The sequence below is a fragment of the Oncorhynchus mykiss genome, chromosome 5 (genome assembly GCF_057628025.1).
Source record: "Oncorhynchus mykiss isolate SJ-2025 chromosome 5, ASM5762802v1, whole genome shotgun sequence".
NCBI classification, from domain to species: domain Eukaryota; kingdom Metazoa; phylum Chordata; class Actinopteri; order Salmoniformes; family Salmonidae; genus Oncorhynchus; species Oncorhynchus mykiss.
This window is the reverse complement of record NC_143026.1, coordinates 46633916-46656024: the sequence shown is the minus strand read 5'-3', so window position 1 is coordinate 46656024 and position 22109 is coordinate 46633916. Positions and strand designations below refer to the sequence as shown.

The 22109-nt window shown below is 42.0% G+C and overlaps 2 protein-coding genes across 6 annotated transcripts in view; one reads left to right on the top strand and one right to left on the bottom strand.

Annotated features, from left to right (window-relative positions):
- LOC110523955 (programmed cell death 1 ligand 1) overlaps positions 1-5569 on the bottom strand; it is a 15981-nt gene extending 10412 nt beyond the window's left edge. For 2 of the 5 annotated variants that reach the window (XM_036977684.2, XM_090235037.1), the window contains exon 1: positions 4346-4551. Coding sequence is in view for 3 of the 5 variants with exons in the window: in XM_036977682.2 (XP_036833577.2) it covers positions 5412-5470 (59 nt within the window). In the remaining 2 variants the exon portion in view is untranslated. Of the gene's footprint in view, positions 1-4345; positions 4552-5411 lie in introns of those variants that run through there. The other 3 variants (XM_021603126.3, XM_090235034.1, XM_036977682.2) reach the window with 3 other exon arrangements.
- Positions 5570-22109, top strand: plgrkt (plasminogen receptor, C-terminal lysine transmembrane protein). Its single transcript, XM_021603123.3, has 5 exons — positions 5570-5745; positions 6211-6295; positions 12018-12148; positions 20701-20810; positions 21476-22109. The coding sequence occupies exons 2-5, from the start codon at positions 6215-6217 to the stop codon at positions 21601-21603; spliced, it is 450 nt and encodes a 149-aa protein (XP_021458798.2). The 5' UTR covers positions 5570-5745; positions 6211-6214; the 3' UTR covers positions 21604-22109.

The following is a 22109-nucleotide window of genomic DNA, read 5'->3' as shown; positions in this document are numbered from 1 at the left end:
ACCACACTACAGGCTGATCCAACTTTGATGTAATGTCCTTAAAACAAGTCAAAATGAGGCTCAGTAGTGTGTGTGGCCTCCACGTGCCTGTATGACCTCCCTACAATGCCTGGGCATGCTCCTGATGAGGTGGCGGATGGTCTCCTGAGGGATCTCCTCCCAGACCTGGACTAAAGCATCCGCCAACTCCTGGACAGTCTGTGGATGGACAGTTGGTGGATGGAGCGAGACATGATGTCCCAGATGTGCTCAATTGGATTCAGATCTGGGGAACGGGCGGGCCAGTCCATAGCATCAATGCCTTCCTCTTGCAGGAACTGCTGACGCACTCCAGCCACATGAGGTCTAGCATTGTCTTGCATTAGGAGGAACCCAGGGCCAACCGCACCAGCATATGGTCTCACAAGGGGTCTGAGGATCTCATCTCGGTACCTAATGGCAGTCAGGCTACCTCTGGCAAGCACAGAGGGCTGTGCGGCCCCCCAAAGAAATGCCACCACACACCATGACTGACCCACCGCCAAACCGGTCATGCTGGAGGATGTTGCAGGCAGCAGAACGTTCTCCACGGCGTCTCCAGACTCTCACGTCTGTCACATGTGCTCAGTGTGAACCTGAATTCATCTGTGAAGAGCACAGGGCGCCAGTGACGAATTTGCCAATCTTGATGGTCTCTGGCAAATGAAAAACGTCCTGCACTGTGTTGGGCTGTAAGCACAACCCCCACCTGTGGACGTCATGCCCTCATACCACCCTCATGGAGTCTATTTCTGACCGTTTGAGCAGACACATGCACATTTGTGGCCTGCTGGAGGTCATTTTGCAGGGCTCTGGCAGTGCTCCTCCTTGCACAAAGGCGGAGGTAGCGGTCCTGCTGCTGGGTTGTTGCCCTCCTACGGCCTCCTCCACGTCTCCTGATGTACTGGCCTGTCTCCTGGTAGCGCCTCCATGCTCTGGACACTACGCTAACAGACACAGCAAACCTTCTTGCCACAGCTCGCATTGATATGCCATCCTGGATGAGCTGCACTACCTGAACCACATGTGTGGGTTGTAGACTCCGTCTCATGCTACCACTAGATTGAAAGCACCGCCAGCATTCAAAAGTGACCAGAACATCAGTCAGGAAGCATAGGAACTGAGAAGTGGTCTGTGGTCCCCACCTGCAGAACCACTCCTTTATTGGGGTGTCTTGCTAATTGCCTATAATTTCAACCTGTTGTCTATTCCATTTGCACAACAGCATGTGAAATGTATTGTCAGTGTTGCTTCCTAAGTGGACAGTTTGATTTCACAGAAGTGTGATTGACTTGGAGTTACATTGTGTTGTTTAAGTGTTCACCTTCATTTTTTTGAGCAGTGTATAATAGAATCTTTACTAGTGGGCGCCATTTCCTCAACCAAAGCTATCTGACTAGCCCTATGAACCTTCCTCTATAGGAGGGCCCTGTTCTTATTATACCTCAGGTGGGCTGTATCAAGCTATCTGCTTTAGTTTTTAGATGATCGATCTCTGTCAAGGGAGGAGCTGTTATTTATATATTGTGTATATGTATTTGAAAACATTTGTTTGTTGGCAGTGTCAATTCTTGCACACTTTTTCAAATTACTGTATGTGGCTGGACAGGCAAACGCCGCTGAGTATTAACCTGTAAACCAATCAAAACTCGTTTACTATCCCCGGTACTATCAAAGACAGTACAGTAAGAAGATGGACAGAAACGTCATTGACAGAAAAACTTTTAATAGTTGCCTCTCGTTGTGTTGTTGTTCTCCGGTGGCTAGCAAGCCAGTTAAAATGGTCCCTTTCCTAAATTAGCTATGTATAGGACAAGTAGTGTAAATCTAATACAGTCATCAAGGCGTAACCCACTGATTTCATTCATACTGCCAAATATGAAATTACACATTATCCCAACAGTAGGATGAATGCAGTGCAGCCTACCTCAGACTGTCAGGATGTTCATTTTCTAGCTCACAAGCTACATTGATGATTTATTTGATAAATTCTTGTCTCTCACTATCTATTCAGCTCTCCTGTGTCCCGCTCCCAGAGATCAACCAAGTGCTATTCACCAAGCATGGGCTGATTCACTCACCTGTGAGGAGAACCATCCTACTGCAGTTTGAACTAGCCTTGCAGTCACTATTTAGGTATTAGGATCAATAAAATGATTCTCAATCTACACACAATACCCCATAATTACAAAGCAAAAACAGGTTTAGACATTTTTGCAAATGTATTAAAAAAAAATAGATACCTTATAAGTGTTCAGATCCTTTGCTATGAGACTCAAAAGAAATTGAGCTCAAGTGCATCCTGTTCCCATTGATCATCATTAAGATGTTTCTGCAACTCAATTAGAGTCCACCTGTTGAAAATTCAATTGATTGGACATGATTTGGAAAGGCACATACAAGGCCCCACAGTTGACAGTCCATGTCAGAACAAAAACCAAGCCATGAGGTCGAAGGAATTGTCCATGGAGCGCCGAGACAGGATTGTGTCGAGACACAGATCTGGGGAAAAGTGTGAATAAATGTCTGCAGCATTGAAGGTCCCCAAGAACACAGTGGCCTTCATCATTCTTAAATAGAAGAAGTTTGGAACAACCAAGACTCTTCCTAGAGCTGGCCACCTGGCAAAACAGAGCAATCTGGGGAGAAAGGTCTTGGTCAGGGAGGTGACCAAGAACCCAATGGTCACTCTGACAGAACTCCAGAGTTCCCCTGTGGAAATGGGAGAACCTTCCAGAAGGACAACCATCTCTGCAGCACTCCACCAATCAGGTCTTTCTGGTAGAGTGGCCAGGCGGAAGCCCCCCTAAGTAAAAGGCACCATGACAGCCCACTTGGAGTTTGCCAAAAGGCACCTAAAGACTCTCAGACCATGAAAAACAAGATTCTCTGGTCTGATGAAACCAAGATGGGACTCTTTGGGCTGAATACCAAGCGTCACATCTGTAGGAAATCTGGCACCATCCATACAGTGAAGCATGGTGGCGGCAGCATAATGCTGTGGGATGTTTTTCAGCGGCAGGGAGTGTGAGACTAGTCAGGATCGAGGGAAAGATGAACGGAGCAAAGTACAGAGAGATCCTTGATGAGAACCTGCTCCAGAGTACTCAGGACCTCAGACAGAAGTTAAGGTTCACCTTCCGACAGGACAATGACACAAAGAACACTGCCAAGACAATGCAGGAGTGGCTTCGGGACAAGTCACAATGTCCTTGAGTGGCCCAGCCAGAGCCCGGACTTGAACCCAATCGAACATCTCGAGAGAGACCTGAAAATAGCTATGCAGCATTGCTCCCCATCCAACCTGACAGAGCTTGAGAGGATCTGCTTTGAAGAATGGTAGAAACTCCCCAAATACAGGTGTACCAAGCTTGTAGCGTAATACCCAAGAAGACTCACGGCTCTAATCGCTGCCAAAGGTGCTTAAGCAAAGTATTGAGCAAAGGGTCTGAATACTTATGAAAATGTGATTCGTTTTTTATTTGTAATACATTTGCAAAACTGTCTTAACCTATTTTTGCTTTGTCATTGTGGAGTATTGTGTGTAGATGGATGGGGAAAAACAATGTTTTAATCAATTTTTGTACAAGGCTGTAATGTAACAAAATGCGGAAAAGGTAAAGGGGTCTGAATACATTCCGAATGCACTGTACCTTGATTGCTAGGTTACATTATATTTAGATACTTAAAATACTGCCTGAGACACCTTTTGCTATTTGTCTCCGTACTCAAATGTATATGCATGTCTATTACATTATAGAACGGTTTGTTTGGATCCTGGATGCTGATTGGATGAGGATCGTTCCAAGCCTTGCTGTAACAGACAAACCTATGCCTGCTAACAGTTCCATCTAAAAATGAACACTGCACCTCCATTAGAATATCATGTTCATGTTGCTGTCCGAATCTTCTCTTGTATTTATCTCAACTCGCACATTATTTCTCCTTGCTTCTAGCCTAGCATTTTGTTCGGTACAGCAGGGGTTAATATAGGCCCTGCTGTCTGCCTGTCTGACCTCAAACAATGTTTCAATTTCAATCTCTGTAGTACCATAAATACGTGACAACTTTTTTCGCATCAACGTTATCATGGACATATCCAAGTAAATGCCAAGAGAAAAAAAGTTCAAACAAACGAAAATGTAGCTAGTGTACTGTCATTTCAGGTTCAATGTTTGACGTGACAGTTAGCCGAAGTTGGTTAACTAGCTAGCAAGTGACATAAACAAGTGACGAACAGTTATTTTGAATAGCAACCACAGAACAATGAGCCAGACATTTCACCGGGTGTATAAATGTGAAGCATTTGGTTGGCGTTTCCACTCACTATCATATTTGGTGATGAGAGAAAGCCCAGTGGCCGGCAGCGGGAGAATATGCCAAAAGATGGATTTTGGCCGATATTCTGCAATTTTACGCAACGACGTAACGACATTTTATCTCCAAACAGTTTTCTGTTTCCAAAACTATAATCTGTAACACAGTGGACAGCGTTTTGTAGACTTTACCCAGTTTCTAAAAATGGCGTTGTTTAGGAGCGCAAGGGCGAATTGAATTATTGCATACGCGCACTTCACAGAGTAGGCGAACCGGAGTGGAGATATTCAAATTGATGCTAGAACCCGCCAATAGGATCTCGCTAGGCTACCTGCCGCCCCATATTGGGCAGCTGCTATTTGAGAACTCATCTGGTTTAGGAATCAAACTCTGGTTATTTTATTGTAAGGCCCATTGTATAATTCTACAACTGTTTTTAGAGAAGTTTGTATTGCAAGGTATACTTTGTGTTCTGGGCTCCCGAGTGCTAGATGCTTCAATACAGACCTTGGTTCGATTCCAGGCTGTATTTTACAACCGGCCGTGATTGGGAGTCCCATGGGGTTGAGCACAATTGGCCCAGTGTCGTTAGGGTTTGGCCGGAGTAGGAGTAGTAAATATTAATTGGTTCTTAATTCTTTCTGGTTAAAAATGTGTACAGTAAACTATGCCATATGTATTGGCGCATATGCAGCTGTCATTTTTAAACCTCCATTCTAGCCTACATGACACACACACATCGTTCTATCTACATGCTTTTATTTGGGTTTCTATGCAAAGTATATCATTCAATGTTTCTTTAAGCCTGCAGCTAGTTACTTGAAATAAGACAAAACATGATTAAAAATGTGAATTCACTGACAAGAGAGAGAGCTAGTTAATGAAATACAATACAACATTGACATGTACAATAGCTGGCTAGTCAAACTACCATTGTCTAGCTTCATATACATTGGCTAAATGAAGTTACCGCTTCATACGATCCAAGGCAATTCATATTGCATGATGAATATTTCAAGTGCACTCGAAAACAGATACAGTGGCAAGAAGAAGTATGTGAACCCCTTTGTAATTACCTGGATTTCTGCATAAATTGGTCATAAAATTGGATCTGATCTTCATCAATAACAATCATATTTTATGCAAAAAGCGATGCATCATGTTGCCTTCTCCTCCCTCCCCACGTTCGTGCTTTTGCCCGCTTCAATTCCGGACAGCATAAAATAAGTCCCTCAATGTCAAAATTCTGACCAATGAGTGAGACGCCTGTGTGTTGTGGGCAGCGCATGCTTGCTTGCTTCCGTGAACATGCCAATTGAACTTGGGAAAAGGAAACTTTAGCGGAGCAGCACACATGAATCATAACTAACTAGCTAAATACATTTATAGAATAGCGACATAAAATAAAAGGTATGTTTTTCACTGCCACAGCGAATCGACGTGGCTTTTCAAGACCGCATGCAATAATTTCAAATGTGGAAATGTTTGCCTTAAAGCGCCAACTACTACTAGTAGCTAGCTGACTTTGCTAGCTAATAATGATTCAATGCACCACTAGCTAGCCGTTTACTGTAAGCAGGCGTCGAGTGTCACACGTTTATTAACAGTTTTAGCTAGCTATAAATTTAACAAACGTATTTTTGCACCCATGGAATGTCATTCATTGAGCAGTGCTCTATAGCTACATATATTGTTTAGCTAGCAGCAGTTGCTACCATAGAAATCCTCATTGTTTTGTTGGTGGCCCAGCCACCTACAGTAGAATGCACATCTTGCTTTAATAGGGCCCTGAGTTTTTCCAGGCCAGGATAAACCCAGAGCCCTGACCCTTGCTTTATCTCATAGCATGTGGCTTCATTTTATTATCTAAACCAGCACCATGGGTTTTATGCTGTCTAAATCTATGGACCAGAACTTCAAGAAGCAGCAGGAGTTCATGCTGCACAACGCACGGCTCCAGGTGAGATGCTTATACATAGCCTACCAAAGATTCCAATGAATTTCCCCATGTGAGAGGGTGGGATAATACACTTGTACAGATTATACACAGGAGTCTGAATCATCTCTACTGACATGCCGGTCATACGTACCAGTAAAAATGTTAACATTACAATTATGGTCATTATTTAGAGAATATTTACATTATCTAAGATGTTAAGTCATCCTATGTATGTTTTCTACTTCTGGGAGGCAGTGCCGCCGCACATAGCAGTAAATACAGCCAACAAAAATAGCCTATGATGCTACACGTGTTGTAAATAGGAATTTGTTAACGGACTTTCGTAGGTAAATAAAGGTAATTTAAAAATGTACTTGTCAATTAGACCAGTGGTTCCCAAAATGGGGGCTTGGGTGTCTCCCCCTACCCCTCCCTCCTGAAGTTTGAGAACCCCTGAATTAGACTACCTCACCAGTTGGAAGCCAAGGAGATGATTTTAGTTACCGTTATGTAGGCCGATGAATTGAGAAACATTTGATATGCATGGGGCCTATAAGAAGTGTGGTTCCAGGGCTTTTCAAAATAAGGTAATTATATAAAATGTCTGATTACATTCCCATGGCCTCAACATTAGACTTACCTGAAATGGGGATATAGCAGTTTATAATAAATTTAATGTTTGATGTGTTATTAAGTTAATTGATTTGACGTCATAGGCTACTCAACCACTTACCACTGATTGCCCCCTATTGCAGTGGTTCTCAAACCTCTCCTCGGGGCCCCCAGAAGATTCACAATTTTGTTGTAGCCCTGAACTAGCTCACTTGATTCACTTACACACTACCCAAATGCGTCGTGAGCGCTGCAAAATACATTTACACATACATGTTATTCGATCATTGCACCCACACTGCTCGTGTGTGCCAATGAGCGTCTGCATTGCCAAGCAACTAGAAGTCTATCGCGATGCAAGTCCTGCCTTTCCCATCTCCTCATTGGCTTTTAGAAGCATATACCCACGTACCATCTCCTCATTGGTTATACCCACGTGGGTGATTGAAAGATGAACTGAGGTCAGTCGTTTGTGGTAATACACCTTGTTATAGGAAAGTTGGATGCCAATGGCCATATAAAGTCCAAAGAATAAAAAGCCTAGGAAGGAGAGAGAACTCGAAATGACAGTTTTGTGTGTGGATTAATTGTCAGAGTAGAGGACCTTGTGCATTTCAGGTAAAATAACAACTCAATGTTTAGTTCCCAGGACAAATTGGCTAGCAACCGCAAGCTAGCTAAATAGGACAAATTAGCTAGCAACTGCAAGCTAGCTAGCTAAATTGCCATAAATGTTTAATGCTTTTTGACCTGTCCCCAAATTAATATAATTGGTTCAGAGTTTGTTTTGATATTTCAACTTGCGTGTCGTGATCGCGTTTGGTGTGGGGGGGGGACAAAATTGATATGCGTCCAGTTTGGGCATGGTGTTAGTCAAGGGCTTGATGTTTAGTTGACAAGTTGAATCAGCTGTGTTAGCTTTAAAATTGATCAAATGCATGGAACAGGTGCGGGTCCCCAGGAGAAGTTTGAGAACCACTGCCTTATTGATGTTAGAAAAGTGTAAATGGCTCAAAGTGCTTACACCCCTGGTCTGTTATGTCTTCACGAATGCAAAAGCCATTACAAAGATTCATATATAAACCTATACAATTTGTGGACATTATATATTTATGTATCTTGGAGGGAAGGTATAGACGTTTCAGGTGTGCCTGCCTACCCAGTGGGTAAAACTGGTTGAAATGACGTCATTACAACGGTTGTAATGGCATCTTCTCAACCAGTTTTGCCAGGTTTCTGGTTGTAAAGATGTATTTTAAACGAGTTTTGCCCACTGAGTAGCACACATTTTATTTGTGCTCAGTAGTTTCCCCTAGATTCTAGAATATCACAGCAACCGCAGTCTCTAAGATGAAGTGAGGTGCTTCCATCCTCTCGGGGCTAGTTTAAGCAGGTTGTAAAACAACGATTTTATTGCAATCGTTAGAGATGGCTTTTTGCAACAAGTTAAAAAGCTTTTTCCCTCCATTTTGTGGAAGAATACATTTAGCATTTTTGCCTGCGAGGCCATTAGCACCTGTGATCATTGTTTGTAGCAGAACAATGTCATTATCAGTGCCCATAGGTGGTGACAAACTTATTAACGCCAGGCATCATCGTTGTAAAAATACATACTGTAAAACACGCATTGTGTTATGTGCCTAATGCAATTTTTATTTTTATTTTTTACATTCTTAAAGGTAATGTGAGGACAGAATCACCTAGAAATAGAACATTACTGTACTGTAGCCATCTCCTTGTCGATGTAAATTACTATCTGACACTTGGTAATGAATGGAATCGACCTGGCAATTTTAAAAGTATAGCTGGTGTATCTAGCATATGTCTTCTCCCTCTCTCCTGCATTAAGATGTCAAACCTACGTCACTGCTCATTGTAGTAGAATCTCAAAAACGTTTTATGTTATTGTCCATGATTTAATTATTAAATGGTCATTTTTTATGGTGTGTCGTGCATGATTGAAGGCTATGACATTTTTATTCATCATTATCAAAATATGGGAAAAATAGCCCTCAAATTATAGGGGTGTGTGTGTGGCCTGATGTTATGAGGAAGGTGGAACAGCATTGAATCTAGATGATTATTGCTCATAATTTAGTATTTGAAGACAGTCATTCACACCCGTCACTGTCTGGTCTTTCACAAAGCTCAAATTGTTTCCCTGCGTATGACGATAAAACCTTATCACCATCAAAGTTATCTCCTAACTAGGCTCAACACACCAAAAATAAAAGTTGCTTTAGAAACTTGTCTTAATTATTTGAGATGGTCTCTCTTGTTTGCGTTTGGTTTAATGCTCAGTCAAGAACATCCCTCCACACAGCCTTTAGGAAATGTCAGTGAACTTCCACCACCAATGTGCCGGGCAGCACATTGGTGGTGGATTAGGTGAGTTTCAACCTATGTAAAGCGCTAGGAGTACCTCAGTTGGTAGAAAAGCGCTATATAAATCCAATCAACTATTTATTATTAGGATGCCATTTGGGACACCTTCACTGGATTACTTTCTACTCTGTGACCCGGCCCAGTGAGAGGCCTCCTGACTGGATGGAGGAGGTGATCTATTCGGGCTGGAACTACCAACGAGCTCCACCCTTCTCACGTCACAACACCTCCATCTCCCTCCATGCTCTATTCAGCAGCACTCCGTTAATGACACTCGGGCAGTCAGGCAGACATGATACTTCCAGCTTCTTGAGGACACAATGGCTTTCAAGATTGAGTGGTCATGTAACTTCTTCACAATGGGTTGTGTGACTCTAAAATCAATTGAGTAATGACTAATGAGTCTCAAATTGAGCCAATCAGTCTCACTCTCTCGTCATTCAGATCACCACATGAAAAAGAGTGGACGAAACGTCTGTTTGCAGAAATGTAAAGCTTTATGTTTTTATGAAATTCCATTTGGAATCTAACAGTTGTCTGGACTAGATTAAGCCTAGTCCTACACTAAAAATAACTTTCAATGGCGATCGCCGTTGAGCTTGTTTTTTAACCATTCCTAAATGTTCAGACAATGTCAGTGATATTTTTTTTTGTCATTATATGTCCTTTACCATGTCTAGTGCTCTGTCAATTCTGGCCCACTTACCGTTCCAATATTCAATGTTGCCACAAATGACCAAAAAAATATAAATTGTCATAATTGATGTCCTTTTTACAGTGGGGTCTGAAATTGACACCCTTGATAGAAATGAGCAAAACTGTATAACATAAATTCTAATACAGAGCTTTATTGTATGCTCAAATGTTTTACAATTCTATTTTATGCTAATACAATTGGTCAGAGAAAGAGATTTTGTTAAAGTAATATATAATGTTTAACCCCTGTTTTCAATACATTTCAATGCCTCACCACGCGAGGATAACGGCACAGCCTTTTTCTAAAATGTTTTATGACATGGGAGTCATTCCACCTCAAAAAGCACAAGAGGATTTTGACACCATCTGATTGTTCTGAAATTGTTTCTGTAGTTAGAAACAGATAAGATTAGCGTTCCTGAAACATTATTTTGTTGAAATATTTTTTGATCTTTGAGAAAATAAGCTAATAGACTCCACCCAAATTGGCCATTTGTAATTTATAGGACTCATATAATCTTCAATAAATATAGTACCTAACATCCGATTTGGACCATAATTCTTCTTAACAATGAGTAAGACATGAGGAATCCAATAACATTTTAAAAAGCCACCCACTGATCCCACTTCAACAACCAGAATACAGTATCAGTTCTCTGTCTGACAAGTAGTTTGGAGCTGCTGCTTGGAGTATTGCTTCAACCTTTTGTAATGTACTCCCTGTGAATCTGGTGATGTTTTTTTCCACTGTTCAGAGAAATTAGCCATTGAAGTTGATTTCATTATTTACCATACATTTGTGTGAAAGTACCAAGTTTTGCCCACTAGATGCTGCTGTTCCTGATATTTATTTCCATTTTGCCGGTCTTTTGTGTTTATAAATAGATCACATTTTATTTAACCAATAGCTTTTGTTAATGGTGAAAATAAATTGTGCTGTCAACCTCACAATTCAAGCTAGTCCTCCATGATAGCAATTCAGTTTTCAGTTTAATTTGCCTCCAGGAATCAGACCCTCTGTGTGTGTGTGGTTTATTCCCTTTAAAAAAGCTATGGATTGCCTCCCAAGTGGCGCAGCGGTCTAATGCATTGCATCAGTGTTGCAGCATCACTACAGCCTGGGGTTAGAGGAGGGTTTGGCTGGGGGGGCTTTACTTGGCTCATCGTGCTCTAGCGACTCCTTGTGTCATGCCGGTGCGCCTGCAGGCTGACTTCGGTCGTCAGTTGAGCGGTGTTTCCTCCGACACATTGGTGCGGCTGGCTTCCGGGTTAAGCGAGAGGGTTTTAAGAAGCACGGCTTGGCGGGTCAGGTTTTGGAGGACGCATAACTCGACCTTCGCCTCTCCCAAGCCCATTGGGGAGTTGCAGCAATGAGACAAGATTGTGATCATGAAATTGGAGAGAAAAGGGGGGTATAAAATAAAACATGGCCAGATTCACAGGATATACATTACCAAGGATGAAGGAGCAATATTCAAAACCACATATTTATACTACTTGTCAAACAGAGAACTGAGACTGTATAGTGGTTGTTGGGGTGTGGGTGGGTCTGTGGATGGCTTTTGACCATTTTATTGGATACTCATTGTTAGGAAGAATGATGGTCCAAATCGGATGTTAAGTACTCTATTTATTAAAGATCATATGAATTAAAATGGCCAATTTCGGTGTAATCAATTAGCTTAATTTAGAGATCAAATACAATTTCAATAAAATGTTTCAGGAATGCTAATTTTATCTGTTTCTAACTACAGACACTATCTGAGATGGTTGGTGTCATGGCTTGTTGAAATGAGATGGAACAACCCATGGAGAACACATTGGGAGGGATCTTTATACTTAGCAACCAGACATACTTTGGGTTGTAATTTTTGCTGTCTGCTGCTGGAAAACTTCCTTTTGCGCCATAATGCAGCCAGTTTTGCCTGCTCAGTTCTGCTGCTTAACAAAACTTATTTTTTACTGAGTGTAATGTCAATGTCATTGCAACCAGTTTTGCCCACTCTTAGCTCTGACAAAGTGTGTTTCTGACCTTCCTGCCCGACCCCAGATGGAGAGACAGATCCTGATGCAGAATCAGATGAGAGAGAGACAGATGGCCATGCAGATAGCCTGGTCCAGGGAGTTCATCAAATACTACGGCACCTTCTTCAGCCTGGCCGCACTAGGTCTCACCATCGGGTGGGTTCTCCGTAGTGTTAACTAGGCCAGTAGGCCTACAACATGTTTGTTCACATTAAGTCTGTGCTTCAATAGTTATAGATAGGACATGGATGAGGCCATTTCGATTCATAAATATTTGTATTAAGCTGGCACTTTATTTTAACTGTACGTCAGTGTCACACTATTGGCATAAGCATGACATGACAAATGACATCTTGACTTATTACTTATGTCGTTATGATGTACAGTTCAAATGAAGTGTTAATAGATGGTTTGATTCTCAGAAACGTACAACGGCGCACTGCTGCTGCCACAGCTTGCAGACCCGAGTTGCTGCATTTCCTACATGTTAGGTGTGAGAGGCTCACTGATCTAAAGGGTCAGGGGGTAACTGAATGATGTGAAGTGCAGTGGCCTTTAAAGCAACAACACTGTTTTATTTACAGCTGTGTCAAGGCTGTGTTGTATGCAGTTCATGACCTGTTATTCACATGCAGGTTGATGTAGATGGCAGATATGTTCTTTGTCAAAACACACGAGTCATATACAATGCCGCCTATCATGTTGTGTAAAGCAATATAATTTGTTTGAGCATATCAATGATTGTTCTAAGTATTTGTTGATCTGTCTTTGGCCATCATCAACGTAAAAGGCATTGCATCGTCAATCCGACGTCTGCAGTGGCCGTACAGCATTTATTGCAATACGGCCACTGCAGAAGTCAGTGCATTCATTCTTCTTGCGCTTCACAGAGCAGAGCTGTTGTCAAGGAAGTGAGTTTGTGTGTATGCAGGCTTTAAGCCTTGGCCAGTGTTGATAATGTCAGCTAAACTGTGTGCCCCCTCGTTGCAAAAATGAACATCTAGTGGTTTGAGAAAATGGCGGCGATAGATGGGGAAGCCATACTTCTAGCCCCTAGGCAACTTTGCAGTATGTTTTTTTTAAATGTATTATTTCTTACATTATTAGCCCAGATTTTTTTTTGTGTTATTACATACAGCCTGGAAGAACTTTTGGATATCAGCGTGGCGGTAACTCACTAGCATCCCGAATCAGATCCTTTGTTCGCATCCCCCAGGGCAATTTAACTTATTCCAGAGGCTGACCCAAAACACCGCCGGCGGAGAAGAGGTATTAGGAGTGGACTTCCAGTCCGACTCAGGAGGTGCACACATCATCCACCGCTTCCGAGTATATTATTATTCCCCCTTAAGCCGATACAACGATGACCTTCGAACTTCACTGGACTTTATGCAAACTGGAAACCACAAATTCTGAGGCTGAAAGCAAATTAGAGGAAAATGCTACCAAATTTCTATCAACACATTGACTGTAGTACTCGCGCTGCTAAAACATTGGACCACTGCTACTCCATCTTCCGGGATGCCTACAAGGCGCTCCCCCTGGCAAATCTGATTACGACTCCATTTTGCTCCTCCCTTCCTTATAGACATAAACTCAAACCGGAAGTACCTGTGCTAAGGACTGTTCAACACTGGTCTGACCAATCGGAATCCATGCTTGATGATTGTTTTGATCACGCGGACTGAGAAATGTTCCGGGTAGCCTCCGAGAATAACTTTGACGAATACACTGATACGGTGACTGATATCATCAGGAAGTGTATAGGAAATGTTGTACCCACTGTGACTATTAAAACCTAGCCGAATCAATAAACTGTGGAAAGATAGCAGCATTCGAGCAAAACAAAGCGTGAACCACCGCATTTAACCATGGTAAGGTGACTGGGAATATGGCCGAATACAAACAGTAGTTATTCCCCTCCGTAAGGCAATCAAAACAGGCAAAATGTCAGTATAGTCAAAGTGGAGTCGCAATTCAACGGCTCAGACACGAGACGTATGTGGCAGGGTCTACAGACAATCATAGACTACGAAGGGAAAACCAGCCACACCGCGGACACTGACGTCTTGCTTCCAGACAAGCTAAACACCTTCGCCCGCTTTGAGGATAACAGAATGCCACCGACACGGCCCGCTGCCAAGGACTGTGGGCTCTCTTTCTCCGTGGCTGACGTGAGTGAGACATTTTAAGTTTGTTAACCCTCGCAAGGCTCCCGGCCCAGACGGCATCCCTAGCCGCTTCCTCAGAGCATGCGCAGACCAGCTGGCTGGAGTGTTTACGGACGTAATGCTGCTGTCCCCAAATGCTTCAAGATGGCCACCATTGTTCCTGTATCCAAGAAAGCAGTTAACTGATTAAAATAACTATCAGTGCTACTATCAGTAGCACTCACTTTTGTCATCATGAAGTGCTGTTTAGGGTATCTATTGTCAGCTATGCTAGTGATGACAGTGATAATGATCAAAATATACAGTTGGAGTCATTAAAACTCGTTTAACAACTCCACAAATTTCTTGTTAACAAACTATAGTTTTGGCAAGTCTGTTTGGACATCTACTTTATGCATTACACAAGTAATTTTTCCAACAATTGTTTACAGACAGATTATTTCACTGTATCACAAGTCCAGTGGGTCAGAAGTTTACATACACTAAGTTGACTGTGCCTTTTAAACAGCTTGGAAAATTATGTCATGGATTTAGAAGCTTCTGATACGCTAACTGACATCATTTGAGTCAATTGGAGGTGTACCTGTAGATGTATTTCAAGGCCTACCTTCAAACTCAGTGCCTCTTTGCTTGACATCATGGGAAAATCAAAAGACATCTGCCAAGACCTAGTAGACCTCCACAAGTCTGGTTCGTCTTTGGGAGCAATTTCCAAGCGCCTGAAGGTACCACGTGTACAATTGTTCGTACAAATGAGCAAGTATAAACTCCATGGGACCACTCAGCCATCATACCGCTCAGTGCAAATCAATCCCAGAACAACAGCGAAGGACCTTGTGAAGATAATGGAGGAAACGGGTACAAAAGTATCTACAGTGGGGCAAAAAAGTATTTAGTCAGCCACCAATTGTGCAAGTTCTCCCACTTAAAAAGATGAGAGGCCTGTAATTTATCATAGGTACACTTCAACTATGACAGACAAAATTAGGGGGAAAAAATCCAGAAACTCACATTGTAGGATTTTTTATGAATTTATTTGCAAATTATGGTGGAAAATAAGTATTTGGTCACCTACAAACAAGCAAGATTTCTGGCTCTCACAGACCTGTAACTTCTTTAAGAGGCTCCTCTGTCCTCCGCTCGTTACCTGTTAATATAATGGCACCTGTTTGAATTTGTTATCAGTATAAAAGACACCTGTCCACAACCTCAAACAGTCACACTCCAAACTCCACTATGGCCAAGACCAAAGAGCTGTCAAAGGACACCAGAAACAAAATTGTAGACCTGCAAGTGGGAGAACTTGCACAATTGGTGGCTGACTAAATACTTGTTTTGCGCCACTGTATATCCACAGTAAAATGAGTCCTATATCGACGCTCAGCAAGGAAGAAGCCACTGCTCCAAAATGTGAAAAAGCCAGACTACGGTTTGCAACTGCACATGGGGACAAAGATAGTACTTTTTGGAGAAATGTCCTCTGGTCTGATGAAACAAAAATTGAACTGTTTGGCCACAATGCCCATCGTTATGTTTAGAGGAAAAAGGGGAGGCTTACAAGCCGAAGAACACCATCCCAACCGTGAAGAATGGGGGTGGCAGCATCATGTTGTGGGGGTGCTTTGCTGCAGGAGGGACTGGTGCAGTAAACCAAATAGATAGCATCATGAGGCAGAAAATTACGTGGATATATTGAAGCAACATCTCAAGATATCAGTCAGGAAGTTAAAGCTTGGTCGCAAATGGGTCTTCCAAATAGACAATGACCACCACAAGCATACTTCAAAAGTTGTGGCAAAATGGCTTAAGGGCAACAAAGTCAAGGTATTGGAGTGGCCATCACGAAGCCCTGACCTCAATCCTATAGACAATTTGTGGGCAAAACTGAACAAGCGTGTGCGAGCAAGGAGGCCTACAAACCTGACTCAGTTACACCAGCTCTGTCAGGAGGAACGGGCCAAAATTCACCTAACTTGTTGTGGAAAGCTACCAGAAACATTTGACCCAAGTTAAACAATTTAAAGGCAACGCTACCAAATACTAATTGAGTGTATGTAAACTTCTGACCCACTGGGAATGTGAATTAAGAAATAAAAGCTGAAAAAAATCATTCTCTACTATTAGTCTGACATTTCACATTCTTAAAATAAAGTGGTGATCCTAACTGACCTAAGAGAGGGAATTTTTACTAGGATTAAATGTCAGGAATTGTGGAGTTCAAATGTACTTGGCTAAGGTGTATGTAAACTTCCGACTTCAACTCTACAAGCCCTTAACCTACAATACAGATCAAATAATTCAAGGCCAATTTAACCAGCATGGCTACCACAGCATTCTGCAGCGATACCTCATTCCAAGTGGCTTGCGCTTGGTGGGACTATGATTTGTTTTTCAACAGGACAATAACCCAACATACCTCCAGACTGTGTAAGGGCTATTTGACCAAGAAGGAGAGTGATGGATTGCTGCATCAGATGACCTGGCCTCCACAATCCCCTGACCTCAACTAAATTGAGATGGTTTGGGATAAGTCGGACCGCAGAGTGAAGGAAAAGTAGCTAACAAGTGCTCAGCATATGTGGGAACTCGTTCAAGACTGTTGGAAATGCATTCCAGGTGAAGTTGGTTGAGAGCATGCCAAGAGTGTGCAAGAAGTTCATCAAGGCAAAGGGTGGCTATTTGAAGAATCTTACCCTCCCTAAATGCTTGAAGAAAAAAGTGACCCTCCCCTGTACCCAAAATAATAATAAAAACATAACGTGGATGGCCGAGAGTATGCCTACTGTTTACCCTCACTCCTAGGACAGATCAGAGCCACTGATCATCCCTAAAGCCAACACCTCATTTGGCCGCCTTTCCTTCCAGTTCTCTGCTGCCTGTGACTGGAACGAGTTGCAAAAATAGTGAGGGAGACTTATCTCCCTCACCAACTTCAAACATCTGCTATCTGAGCAGCTAACCGATCGCTGCAGCTGTACATAGTCCAGCGGTAAATAGCCCACCCAATTTACCTACCTCATCCCCATACTGTTTTTATTTATTTACTTTTCTGTTCTTTTGCACACCTCTACCTGTACATGACCGTCTGATCATTTATCACTCCAGTGTTAATCTGCTAAATTGTAATTATTCGCCTACCTCCTCATGCTTTTTGCACACAATGTATATACTATTTTTTTTCTTTTTTTCTACTGTGTTATTGACTTGTTTATTGTTTACTCCATGTGTAACTCTGTATTGCTGTCTGTTCACACTGCTATGCTTTATCTTGGCCAGGTCAGTTGTAAATGAGAACTTGTTCTCAACTAGCCTACTTGGTTAAATAAAGGTGAAATTAAAAAGATATGCAGTTTAGTAAGCATTACAAGTAGCCTGAAGGTTGTGGATTCGCAGACCACCGCAGACAAATGCAGGGGTGAAAAGTCCAAAGAAAAAAATGAATTTTATAAACGCATTTCATGCAATTCTAGGTCATTTTACATGACTAGAAGCAAGCAGACTCTTTTTAATACCACAACAGAGCACAAGTGAGCGCATGCTACAACACCGGAGATTTCTATACAGGCAATTGTTTAAAATTAGGATAGTCTTAAGATTGGAACAGTGCTAAAGTTGTCTATCAACTGTACAGATGTAGTGCAACAGAACCAGGTACAACTGAAGTATCTGATTATCAATGAATTTGCGAAAAAGCCATTCGTTTTTTTAACATAGCGGCCACATATAATCCAGTAGGCCTATATGCGCTTGTAACTTAACTATCCTTTTTTAAATAATCGATTTTATTCCATGATATTGTTGTGTTGCGTGTGATAAGGGTATGGGAGTATAAGAGCATATGCTAGGCTAAATTAACAAACTAGGCATGCATAGCTCACCGCATAATCCTCAAACCAAAGACTGTCCAAACTTGTTTCTAAAAGTGAATTCAAAAAGGCACTGTATAGCCTAGTAAGCATTTTTCATTTCATTATTATTTAATTCTAAGTAATAATTTTGTAAAATGTATTTTAATACAGTCTAAATATGAAATGTATAGGGATGCTGTTGTGTTGTCGAATTGCTGAGCGTTCCTTCAAGCCTGTAGTGCAGGGGTGTCAAACTCATTCCACCGAGGGCTGGTTGTCTGCAGGTTTTTTTTTCTCTTTCCCCCACATAATTAAGACTTATACAACCAGGTGAGGGGAGTTCCTTACTAATTAGTGACCTAGTGAAGTGAAAACCCGCAGACACTCCGTGGAATGAGTTTGACACGTGCTGTAGTGTCACAAATGCTTCACAATGTCTTAAATGGCAGGCAATAGCCTCGAAATAATAATAATAATATAGCCTAAATAATTAGGCTACCTGGCTTGCTCCTGACTGATTTAGAGTTTAGTATGTTGTTTAATAGCCTGTTGAAATGTTGTACATCAATTGAGTGACAAAATCACACATTACTTCCAAAGCAAAGTGCATTTTTTGTCTTCTCGGCTATAGAAGGTTGCTGCGCAGCCTCTGAATGTCAAACCAAAGATGTCCCATATGCATCGGAGTCTGGCATTTTGCCGCTTGCTTCTAGCATAAAGCATTGCATACTAAGGTGTTATAGATCACTTTATATAATCAGGTCCATAAATGTTTTTTCTACATCTTAAGCTAACAAGGGTTAGGCCTATGCTTTTAGCCATTTTCTTGAACAAAACCACAATACCCTCACAATTCGAGCCCTGGTTTTAACTTAAACACACCAAGCCCTTCACTGACACTGATATTTAAGGAGTGCATGGTGGCTGAAAGAATTTGCTGACAAAATCTACGGATAGTGGACTATAATTTTGTCTGTCAAACATTTCATTTCAAGTCAAATTAAAATGACAACTGTTTAAACTAAGGCCTGCCTCGAATTAGCCTACTTTCAGCACACATGCGCTGTCCGGCTTTGCGGCTACCGCTCCATAGTAATGTAAGTTACTCAACTATTGCTTATTGCGAGGTCAGTAACTGATAAATAGCTTCATTATGGGCAATGTTTTTAATCAAATCAATTATAGCAGTAGCAAGCTTACCTCCGGTCCTCCTCATTTTCGGCTTCTCAAACTGAACAGGACATCAGTTGGCCTAGTCCGCAGGCACAGGTATTGCATTTCTGGGACAAATAAAATAAAATAAATTCCGGGAGACACGTTTGAGACTCGCCTGCTGAAGTGCCACCGGACACAGCACAGCTATTGGTTAGGCAGCACAAAAGGGTTTACATCAGCAAGAGCAGGGCAGGCCAGGGTTTATAATTGGGTTAGCCTATCCATTGCAGTGTGTAATGCAATGTAGCCTAGTTTAGTATACACCATACCAGCAGCACAAAAACTTGAAGTACATTATCTTAGAAATATAACTTTGCCATGTGCTTCTCCAAGCATGCTCTTTGTATAGCCTAGGCCTATTGTACAGGCTTTGGATCATTTGATTGAGATCACACTAGGAGCACTTGATATTGCGTGCCCAGTAGAGAATTAGGGATGGGGGGCAATATCGGGCACACATCGAGATATAATAAGCAACTCATTCTCAAACACTGAGCAATATGACATTTAATCTATTACAAATTAAATTACCCTCTGGACTAAATAAATTATACTAAACCCTCCCCCATTTTCCCCCGGGTAACAATTGGGTAAATTTCGACCGCTCCCAAACTGCCATTGGTAATAAGAACAGTGACTGTGTTTGTTCACAGAAACATGTAGGGAGCCAGCACATGGAGACTTGCAAGATGTGATGAAGTCCAGACTGACTTGATACTGATGTCTTTGAATGGAGAGACCTGGCACTCGGCATAAACATTTTACTAGACAACTTTTACTTGTATCGTCTTCTTTTATTATTGAATTGAATGGTATCAGTCAAAATGGGGAGGGAGAAACCCTGTGTATTCTGCACCAGGATCATGGAACTCCTGTTGTATATGGGACACCACCCAGGAAGGTATGACCACTGACATGTTGGCCAAGGTGGCCCCATTACCACCAGACAAAATGACGATAAGCACAGTATCTGTATCGGCTGGGAATGACAAAGGTGCACATTGTTATATTAGCATGACACTGCTTCTATGGTATGATGTAAAAGGTTGCTTATACTACATGAACCTGTTACATTTGAAAGTTATCAGAAAAACAGTTCAGAATATAAGTTCGGCAATTGCATTCTTCTCGTATTACTCTGTAGGCTACTGGCCTATTCAAAGTTTTCTCCGGCATCTCACCATACATCTAGCCTGTAGTTATTGAACTCAACCCGCAGGAGATATATTTGTTTTGATTGAGTGTAGGGAAACAGCTGCGGGCAAGGTTCTGACAGATGGGTGTCTTGGTGGTGGAAAGGACACACCCACATCAAACCACACCCCTAAGCCAACTCACGTTTGGCTTCTGTCATGGCCTGCCAGCATTTCTTGAGGAGCAAGCCAAAAAACGTAGCCCGGCGGGTGCAGTTCCCTTTTAATTGTTAGTTTATCTCTGTGACAGTCTAATGTTCCACTATCTCCCACTCTTGCAGTGCCATTAAGAAGAAGAAGCCTGTTCTCTTTGCCCCTGTCGTGCCTCTCAGTTTTGTCCTGGCCTATCAGATGGACATGGCGTATGGAACGCTAATCTACCGAATGAGGGGTAAGTACTTCTCCCTCTAGAATGTGCACAGACAGCTGACCCAAAACATATTTTGAAAACTCATATTTTATTTTCATTGTCCTTTCACCGTGGATGCGTAACCAGGTCAATGCAGTACAGCTCAGCTCGGTAATGTGAAAGGGGTATTTTAGCTCACAATCACATCTGTTAGTGATTTCACCGAGACAGGGTTGTCAATCACCTTAAGAAGAAAAAGACAGATCTTGCTTTGATTTGTGCAACTTCTCTCTGTCAAACTTCAAACATTCTGTGACATTGGTTATTGGGTTCCATGCTCATTAGGTATGGAGAAAGCCATTTGGATACCCAGGGCTGCTTTTAAAGTCACTTCCGAAAGCTTCACTGCTTCACAAAAATACTTGGGTTTGATTTTCTTTCAGCCAACCAGAAACCTTCCAAGGCATATCCACCCTCAGATAAATTGAAAGATACATTAAATGTGGGAAAACCAAATTCTTGCTGTAGTCAGTTACTACAGTATAGGGTAGATGTGATTTCAACAATACCCACAGCAGACCACCACAGTTTGATATCAGTGTCTTGGATGAAAGCAATAACCTAATTTCTGTGATCTGAAAAGAAAATGAACAATAAAGTATTCTTTGCTTTGCTTGATGTCACTTCCTGCCTGTGTGGGTCCCCAGGAGAGGCGGAGAGCATCATGGTCTCAGAACACGACCGATTGGACCTTCCACACGGTGTGCCCAACTTTGAGAGCATTGAGAAGGCAAGAAGAGCCAAGACCGCCCTCGGCTCCCTCTTTGAGAAATGACACTGTCATGATGGGTGTGTTGTCCAGTGTCACACCCCTCTGATCTCCACCCCTGGAAGTGAGTGAGTGATGCTCCTCGGTCCCTAAGATCAACGTTCATCAGGTCTTCACATGCTATCGAAATGATCGGAAACTCTGTAAATACAAGTACCTAGTTAGATATTTTAGCGTTTCTGATCATTCCGATAGCACATGAATACGAAATTACACAGCCAGCCATGCACATAGGACACTTATTGGGCTGACCTAGGAATGACTGTTGTGATCAAAATCTGCCTTGTTTTAGAATTATCTACACCAGTGGTGTTCAGATATATAGTTAATGGAAAATGGGTTTGTTTCATTTTAGCCTTAGAATTTGTGGCCACATTAAAATGGACTTCAAATGCCTAAGATGTATGGTAAGCAGTCACTACTCAACCCTGCACTACTGTCAAAAGTTTGTAAACGTTGTGTAAAAGAAGTCGACTGCTGATGATACTACTAATAAAATATTATTGTCTGTA